General features: G+C 38.0%; 1 protein-coding gene across 4 annotated transcripts in view; it reads right to left on the bottom strand.

The window, feature by feature from the left end:
* The window catches only part of LOC117303779 (hepatocyte growth factor receptor-like), a 30,579-nt gene continuing 20,790 nt past the window's right edge, over positions 1-9,789 (bottom strand). For 3 of the 4 annotated variants that reach the window (XM_033788137.1, XM_033788153.1, XM_033788145.1), the window contains 8 exons: positions 9,323-9,565; positions 7,451-7,606; positions 6,473-6,746; positions 4,422-4,583; positions 3,316-3,572; positions 2,860-3,132; positions 1,947-2,083; positions 1-1,241 (listed from right to left, as the gene is read on the bottom strand). In XM_033788137.1, the coding sequence (XP_033644028.1) occupies positions 1,085-1,241; positions 1,947-2,083; positions 2,860-3,132; positions 3,316-3,572; positions 4,422-4,583; positions 6,473-6,746; positions 7,451-7,606; positions 9,323-9,565 (1,659 nt within the window). In that variant the 3' untranslated portion in view covers positions 1-1,084. The remainder of the gene's footprint in view (positions 1,242-1,946; positions 2,084-2,859; positions 3,133-3,315; positions 3,573-4,421; positions 4,584-6,472; positions 6,747-7,450; positions 7,607-9,322; positions 9,566-9,789) is intronic. The other variant, XM_033788160.1, reaches the window with a different exon arrangement.

Genomic DNA, 9,789 nt, shown 5'->3' with positions numbered 1-9,789 from the left:
TTTGGGTTCACCTGTTCTCAGTTGAAATGACTGACAGCAAAATCATGTTAGGAAATATATTTTGGGGTTTCACCAAAGAAAAGTTTACTGGGGCAGCCTTTGAACCTGTGACCACTGAATTACATATTAATCCAGAGATCGCAGATTCAAGTCCTGGTCTTCAACCCAAAATTCTTTAAACGTTTGTCCCGTCAGTTTTCCTTGTGGTTTATTTTGAAATATATGTTCAAAAGGTAATTACTATCATCATTTGCAGCCATTAAAAACACTAATAAGTCAAAAGTCGTCAAGTATAAATGGCTGTGAGTAGTTTTCTTTGGAAAGGCTTAAAGAAAAATCATGCAGATTTAGTACCGATAGGAAGTTTGCAGAGTTACATTTTTTTTCTTCATATAAATAATAGCACCTTCAGAGTTACATATAAGCAACTAAACACAAAATAATGTTGACCTTATAAACAGTCCTTCTGTTTAATCACTGTGACTGACTGGCTCAAGGTAGTGTCTTACATTCACTGCAACATGAGCAATGCTAGGTTGGTATTTTAAGTTATTTTAGGTTATTTTTAGGTAGGTACCATACCATTTTTCGTAGACTCCCCAGGGCGCTGAGATGTTAAAGGAATGAATAAGGCCCTCTGACCAGGGGTAATAATGTTGGAAGCGCTTTGAGCAAACCTTCAGATGTGAAAAGCACTATACAAAAACCGGTTATTATTATTATAATTTTTTTTTACAAGTTGAATCTTATTTTAACTCACCACCATCCTAGCAAAAAGGCCAAGAGACTTCTACCTCCCTATCCACTTTAAACAAGATCCTCTGACTTGGTCAGCTGGTTCGCAATCAACTACAGATGTTTGTCTATCAACTACAAGGTTGGCTTTTGGGCTAGTGGATTTGGGTTCATTGCATTCGGACTATGATTGTCAGTTGGTGTGGACAGAATATCAGTTACTTGATTTCAACTACAAGTTTTAACAGATATGGGATATTGCTTTCAGATAATCAAGATCCTTTGTTTTGGTTTATGTTGGTCAGCTGGTGTGGACAGTATATCAATTAGTTGATTTCAACAAAAGGTTTCAGTGGATTTTGGGTATTACATTGAGATAAACCTGATCCTCTTCTGTCTGTTGGTCAGTTGGTGTGGACAGAATATCAGTAAGTTGACACACAAGAGCTTCAAATGTCGGTCGGTCAACGGGACTCACCGACCAGCAGTCTAACATTACCTGGTACCTGGTGGACCGAGAGAACAGACAAAGATATTTTCAATTTTAATAGATGGAACTTTGCATCGTGGATAAAGAGTAGTTATCTAGAAGGTCAGGTTTCGAATCCCATCCAAGTAATCTGCCTGTGATTTCTTTTACAGAGCTCGGATAAGTACTGAGCTTCCGGTGCTAACACACATCGATGTATATGGGTAAAACCAAAAAATAGAGATACTTTTATCAAAACAACTTAGAATAGACCTTATGCACATGACGTCATTTCGGTAGGGCGCCCTCACCTAGAGGTCAAAAGGAGGTTGTTCATTGGCCAATACTGTGATGGCGGCTGGATGAATACAATGCATAAGGTCTATAGAAAATATACCTTGTATTCCATGCTAGTGTTTTATTTTTAACCTTAGATTGACCACATACATTGCTTTAGTGTGTGAAGAAAAACTGATCATTTGTGCTAATTTTCAGTACCTTATGGAGACCAAGGACAAAAAAACAAAAAACAAAAAGTCCATAGGGAATTTTTAAGACGTGGGTGCTCCACAAGGAAATCTGTGTACAAAGTCTATGGGAAACTGTTAAATGCAGGGATAAAGGAAAGAACAAAAGAATGTTCCAAACGGATGTATTTTTGAGAATTAGTGTGAAGAGAGTTTTAGGATTGAAAATAAAATTTGGTTTGGAGTGTGATGACATTTGAAAATTGAAAACCTACACATGGTCGGGGCAGTGCATTGGCTGCTGGAGTCTTCGCCCTCTCTGTAAGTAGGAACTGATATCCCAGTTGTCCACAGCGGGGTATGGACTCATTCCACGTGTCAGTAGCTCCCACATCACTACACCAAATGACCACTGCAAAGAAAACAGATCAAACTTGATTTTTTATATTTGATTTTATTGTTGTTCTCTTCCAGCTGGAGAGGAGAGCCTCTTTGTTTCTGTTAAGGCAATCCTTCGGGCTCCAGCTGCTTCTCTTTCCTTCCTCTGTGTTTTAATTGCTCTTGTTGCATATTTAAATGTTTTTAACCGATTTGCATTATGTATTTTTTATTTGCCTGAGAAAGGAAACAAATATAAATTTTAACATACACAGTAAAACTCTAAACAATTGGTACTCCTGTCTGACACCATAGAAATACAGATGGCCCAGTGGTTTCTTTCCCTGTCTTTCACTTCTATAGACCCTTTTCAAATCCCACCTCGGGCCGGAGTTAATGTGTGGATTGGGTTTTCAGTTTCTACTCGATTGTGTTTTCCCCAGTTCCCTCCCACATCTTAACAACTTTTCATTTCTCCATTGTCATCTGGTCACAAGCATCTTTGTGATGACATGTATACTTTAGAGGTTTCCTTGGTTTCGTAAAACCAGGATAGCTTATTGTTAGGGAAAATGACTGTAAAAATTCCCCAAACTGACTTGCTGCCCTGCATTGTATTTCAGTGTCTGAACCTCACAGATAGTTACAGGTATATAGACTCTGTGCATCACCAGAAATACAACACCTTGTTTGGACTCTGGACTATTTCTCTCTCAATTTGGATGATTACTTTACTTCTTTCAAAAACATTCCACGGGTATACAAGAGATTTTGTGAAAAACCTGAAAAATCACCCCACTGTTAACATACCACGTCTGTCTTGATGCTGTAAACACTCCTCTCTAGGCATTCCAATGCCATCCATTTCACAGGCAGCTTAGCGGTTTTATCTTTGGCACTGTAGTAATCTCTCTCGTAAATATCCCGAGAGAGACCGAAGTCAGCGATCTTCACCAGCAGAGTGTCATCCAGCATGCAGTTCCTCGCAGCCAAATCACGGTGGACAAACTTGAGGTCGGCCAGGTACGACATTCCGTCTGCCACTTGCCGACTGAACTCCAGTAAATCTCTTGCAGTGAGGTCCTTAAATGAGATGGAATTAATGGTCTATAATCAACACTGAACTAGCCAGTCAGACCAATTGGAGCTAACTGGTCCACGGGTGTTTGAACTAGCATTTGGGAAGTGGACCACTGTGAAGAGAGGACGGCGACTCAAGTGTGTATTGCTGTTAGAGATACACAACGTTCATGAAGGGATACTTACCTTTGTAGGATCCCGCACAAATGTAAGAAGGTCTCCGTTTTTCATGTAGGGCAGTACGACCAGCGGCAAGTTGTTTTTGTTGATACACACACCAATCAACTGCAACACGTGCGGATGCTTGAAGTCTTTCATCATGATCCCCTCTCGAAGGAAGTTGGAGATGTCATCTGTTTCGCCGCGGAGCAGCGTCTTGATAGCCACTTGGAATGAGGATCCCTCCTGCCAGAGCTTGCCAAGATAGACACAGCCAAAGTGACCTGGTGATTCAATTCAATTCAAATTAGCTTAACTTAGTATTGTGATTTTATGAGACTGTCTTGTGAGTACCGTATAAGCATCCCCTGGAAAGACCACATAACAAATTATCAGATCTATAGAACTATTTATGAGTTATAATGACAGACCTTACTGCAAAGGCAACTAAGATCTAGTCGCTATTGCTGGAGAAGCAACCCCCAACCCAGCATACCCCAAAGCCTATAGCTGATCATCCCCAGAACACATGCTGTGTCATTTGCAGATCGCTTACTCTCCTGCTATGGACCTAATGAAAGTAGTAACTCTACAGAATCACACCAAGATTGCTCAGACTATATATACAAAATTATTTTCACGAAACTGCTAAAATGTTATCTTTTTCAACAAAGTGTAGTTTATTAAACTTCATGTAACTGTCTCAGACCTTACCAAATCTCCACATTAGGCGTGAGACTAACGCATTTGGGCTCTGTCTCACGCTCACACGCACAGCAACCATTTTCTCACGCATTGGGGCCAGCTGGGAAAAAAATTAAAATTAACGACAATGCATTGCCAAATCGTGCTCGTGTGTACAAAAAACACAATCTACAATGTTTGCACAATCTTCAGATTGCACGCAGTTTATTAGAATCATCAACTTGAGCTGCCGTACAAACAGGAGCGCAAATTTGTGGTGAGCTTTGAGAAATCTCACGCATAGCTGGCCTCTGGACTCGGCATCTCTGTTGTCTTGAGCACCTTTGTTTATCATTTTCTTGTGCCAATTTGACTCCTGCCATGGCAGTGGTTAAATAATTAGGAATTAGAAATAAGGAATAAGGAATTAAGAATGAACCCACTCTTACCTTGCCCGACGACTTCTCCTTGTTTGAGATTGTCCTCCGTGATAAGGACCTCGCTGACCAGCATGGCTAAGTCTTTATTGATGGTCTCCAATAAGGGTCTATTCTCATCAGCAGTGCCTGCAAAGGCCGCCTCGGCTGATGAAGATGGTGTCCTCATGTAGTCTAATGAGTCGGGGGGGGGGGGGGGAACGATTAAAACATATGTGTCAGGGTCTTTAGACAGAAATTGGAATCAGGGGGTCCAGATTTGCTTTATATAAAAAAGGGTGTCCCTATTGCTCAACTATTTCCCAAAGAATTGTAGACAATCAAATCCCAATTGCAAACAAGGTGTAAAATAGACACTTAAATTCCAACCACTAGAAACCCAATTAGAAACAAGGTAGCCAGTATAAAAGAAAACTCCAAACCCATTTGCAATCAGGGTGTCCAAAAGAGTTGAAGAACCCCCCCCCCAACATTTTAAATAATAAAATAAACAAAATAACAATTAATCATGAATAAGTTAATATATACAACAAATAACCCCCCCCCCAAAAAACAAAAAAAACACACAAATATCTACCTCAACAACATTCACCTATTTATATTACACAAATAAAACAAAGAAAGGAAACACATGCAAAACTCAATATAGCAAACAAAACATAAACACCAAGCATGTAGACATTATGAAGATGAGATTAAAGGAACACGTTGCCTTGGATCGGTCGAGTTGGTCTTTGAAAGCGTACATTTATGTAACCATTTGTTATGTAACCGTTTGTCAAATTTTTGACTCCCATAAATGGCCGACCGTGTTAGTTCGCACAGTAAAAGGAAAACCCCGCAATTTTGAGGCAAATTTGTGTGGATCATTGTATTCTACTTTTAAGAAATCTTTCCAACCATATGCATTTTACATTAAAAAAACGGTTACAAATGCTTTTTTTATAGACCAACTCGTCCGATCAAATGTTCCTTTAAGGCACAGTCTTGAAATACTGTAACAACAAAATAACTTGTGAAATTGTTTTTCCACATAACTCTTTTTTTAATAATGGTAATGACTTGGTTAAAAAAAACGTTGAATTGTTTAACAATGACAAGAATATCTTGTCTATAAATTAACAGGAAATATTGTCAACTTTCTTTAGAAACTGTTTCATAATTTTTGCTGACATTTTTGCTGTTGTAGGCTGATGCTATCTTTAGTTGTAACAGTAAGAAGTTTTGATATCAGAAAATTTCTCTTTGAGAAAGAACAGATGCTGGAATGTATCTTGGAATATGAAGAAATTACACAAGTCTTGTGACTCAATTTCAAAGCTCTATTGCTCAGCAGCAAATATCTCTTCAATAGCCGAGAATTTGGGACAACAGTCATAAACGGCACAGAATTTGTGGCACTTTTTAAATTCTGCTGGTGACGCTTTAAACCTTATTGCTTGTCTAATGCTCTTCCTGTCCTTGGTGTTTGAGAGTGTGTGCAGATTAGTACCTTAGTATTGTGGAATTAGATTTAGATCCAGGCCCTATTCATGAAACTGCTGAGTGGTACTAAGCAATGCTTTCTGCTTAGCAGAAATTACTAGGAAACCAGTCACAAACAATACGCAATGCAAGGTGTTTTGGCTGGTGAACTTTATTTGATAATCACTATATTTTTTAAGCAGTCATGAAAACAGGCCCTTATACAAGCTATGAATAATGATAAAGCATTTTCTTTGCTAAACTGTTTCTGCCACAACCAAGTTTCTTTGCTCGGGCAATAGCACTAAACCTAAAAATATAAGCTTAGTATCCGAATCTCAGACAAACATATAAAACTTCACTAACATACGCTTGAATACGTGTGTCAATGTTTAATGTTTACTCGAGTGTACCGACTATGCGCATAAGTGGTGAAACGTTTGTCTGACAGCTGGGTATTTTGAGCAAAAGTGACGTCATTAGTGCGGAGTGCTATTCTATAAAATTAAATGAAAACCAAACCTGACTGTGATGATGATGATGATGATGATGTGTTAGAAGCATCACATCATGCAAGAAATAGAATAGATAAGACTCACTATTGACATGGGCAAGGGTACGAGGAGGTAAAACTCTTGCTTCGGCTGACTCACCACCTGATCTGCTGTTCTGACGAAACATGACCGTCGGCGCTATAACGCCTGCTGCTAAGCGGTTATCGACATGTTTAGCCTGTTGGCGTACGCATTTTACGATAAGTGCAACAATGATGCAGAGTACAATGAGCATAGCAATGAGAATGCCATACCATGCGAAGGGTCCTTGAAGAATGTTCACGTACTCGATGGTTGTCGAGGTGGAACCAGCTTGGATCTGTAGTTAAAGACAAAGTACATGGTAAATAATATCAAAACAATTCATTGACAGAAAGTCAATGAAAGTTCTGAAAGTTCAATTGTGGCCAAGTTCTCACAAGGACCATTTGACGACTAGAGGTCAATATTGCATGGTACCCAGCACATGTTTTTGAGCTTGAGTGCCAGTTGATATCAGCCGCTGACAAATTACAAAGGCATTAATCACAAAGGAATTTTTCAAAAAGAAAAGAAAAAAAGTAACCTATCCCAGCAAATACCTCTTGATGACTTAATCTAAGGAAAAGTAAAGCATGCTTGTTTACTAATACTAAGGAAAAGTAAAGCATGCTTGTTTACTAATACTACTTTAACATGAACTCAATGCTCAAGAGACAAATCATGAGTATAGTCTTTTTTTTCTTCTGAGAACTCAAAAACAGGCGTTTGAATTTGGCATGAAAGGACTCAAGCTCAATCTTGAGCCCAACTTAGGCTTGCGCTAAAATTAGACTTAACTGCCATAACTCCACTTCACCCATGATGACTTGACCAGCAACCTAATAGTTGAACATCAAGCACACGACTAAAGCCCAGTTCATACTGCCTGTGAATGCTGCTCTCGCAGCGAATGTTTCACAGAAGTTATTTGTTGCGAATTTGTAACTTCGAAATTGATATCACATTCACAGTTGCAGGAAGTATGAACCGGGCTTTACTAACCTCTACTTTATAACCCAAGGGGTCTTTCACAGCATCAGCCAAATCAGGAATTTGGCAGGTGACCTCATCATCTTCAAGATCTATGATTGGACAGACTTTCCCACCAATCAAAACCCGGATGTCATTCTTGGTTAGGGCCAGGTTCATGTCTCTACCCTACAAGGATTATAAAAAAAAAATTAAAAATATGGTAGAGAAAATATAACTAGCTGTATGCTAACCAAAATGATACCAACTGCATACTAACTGCAAAGGATACTAACTTTAGGTGACTTTTAAGCTTACCAACAAAACTGTAAGATGTGCCTCCCATTGGCCTATATACATTACCAATTCCATTGTATAAAAAGTGGCCTCAAGGGTTGACACATGTAATCCTTTATATATATATAGATGTAGTAACGTAATATGATAGTTTTAAGGTTTTCTTAACATAAGAAAGAAACTATTTAATGAGCTAACTAATTCCAAGTTAACCAGCACAGTGGGTCATATGCATAAAAACTAGTATTTTCTTTTACTTGAAAATTTTAAGTGTTTACTACCATCCATATGAATAAAAGGAAGTAAAAGCTTTTACTGGAAAGTATTTACTAAAATGCTAAAAGTATCTACTTTTAATGAAAAGTAAATCATTTTCTTTTTAGCACTTATTTACTTTCACATGAATAAAAAGGAGAAAATACTACAAAATGCTAGTAAGTACTGGTCATTTTTCAAGGTGGCTCCAGAGCTACCTTGGACACAGAAGTAAAAGGCTTATCTGAATAAATGACGGTGTTTATGAATGTTCCTCACAGGATAAATGTTTTAGTCCAAATGAAAGACATCACTGAAATATTAAATAGACACATGCACAGTGTTTCACAACAGAAACAATGCACACAAACTCAAACTGCTTTTAAACAAGTTTGTTTATATTTTTGCTGAGGATAAAATAAAACCGTTTGTAAAAAAACGTTTTGTATCAGTAAAGCAAGCTTTTTTAAAGATATAAAGCAATTTTTCGGCTCAGAAATGAATGCCTCGGTCATTAAGGCTCAGAAAAGGTAATTTTTTAAACAATTAAATGCATTTCAATAGAATGTCATTCATGTTACTATTAAAACTTCTAAGTTTAAATTAAATAGCTATGCTCATATCCAGCTCTCATCTTCTCTATATAGCGCTGTAAGTTTTAAAACCTTAACAAAAACGTTTTGATTCTGGGTGTCCAGATGAGTCGTCTTCATCAAAATGTTGTCAGAATAAAAACCTCATGGCTGACTTGAAGATTTCTATGTTTCTATTAAATCAAATGCTGCTTAAGCTGTGTGTGTGTGAGCGGGTACGTAGATGTGAATGGAAGTTGTAATACAAAGGAAACCTTTTGTTAAAGAGCCATTCAGCCATGGTATATCAGAAGTATTTACTCCAAAGCATTAAGTGAATACTTTGCAGTCAAAGAATAGGTTTATTCTTACAGAAGATGCTTTTACTAATTGCTTCTACTTGGAAGTTTATGCTTTCACTTTTTGCTAGTACTTGTCAGTAAATACTACTTTTTATTCATACGACCCAATGTCTCGAATCAAGGATAAATTTTCACAAGATGATAAAATGACAAAACAAAAATATAATAGTTAACAATTTAAATTAAATTTCCTTCATTTTATACCAAACATGACGAACTCTGAGCTTGGGTCAAGACCCCACATGACCCCCTCAAGGACCCAAAGGAGCAAAAATGTCCCCACCCCAATCTATCCTTTCTTTTTTTGTTGTTACTTATACCCCCACACCTAACTTGATGTAAAGGCGCTTGGGCTACTTTCGATATCTATTAACCATACGAAACCTCACAACAAAATTAAAAGGTTTGACTTTACCTACCCCAATGGTAAGGACCTTCATGCTGTTGCTGATGTTACGCACCCTTCCGGCAAACTGTTCAAACTTAGGATCAGGATAGAAGAGGAACTCAATCTCATCACCATTGGCCAACTCCGTCAGCTTGTTGTCCAAGAAGAATGTTACATTCGCCCTGATTGGTTGATCAGATAATTCTCTGGATGATGATTGGTTGATATTTGGAGAAATACAGCGGCAGAGGTCATCTGCGATGACGGTGCATATCTGAACAGAGAAGATCGCCAATAAAATCTTTAGAGGGCAATGGACACCTTTGACAATAAAAATTATCAAAGACCAGCATTCTCACTTGGTGTAGTCCAAAATATGCATAAAATAAGAAATCATCCTTAGTTGCTGCTGAGAATCTGCAACATGATTGTTAAACAATCTGCAATGTGCCCCCCTATATTGGAATTTGTATGTAAGCTTGAGAATACTGTCTAGGA

The sequence above is a fragment of the Asterias rubens genome, chromosome 2, assembly GCF_902459465.1.
Source record: "Asterias rubens chromosome 2, eAstRub1.3, whole genome shotgun sequence".
Lineage (NCBI taxonomy): Eukaryota > Metazoa > Echinodermata > Asteroidea > Forcipulatida > Asteriidae > Asterias > Asterias rubens.
The sequence above is the reverse complement of the archived record's forward strand: the minus strand, read 5'-3'. Positions and strand labels throughout refer to the sequence as shown.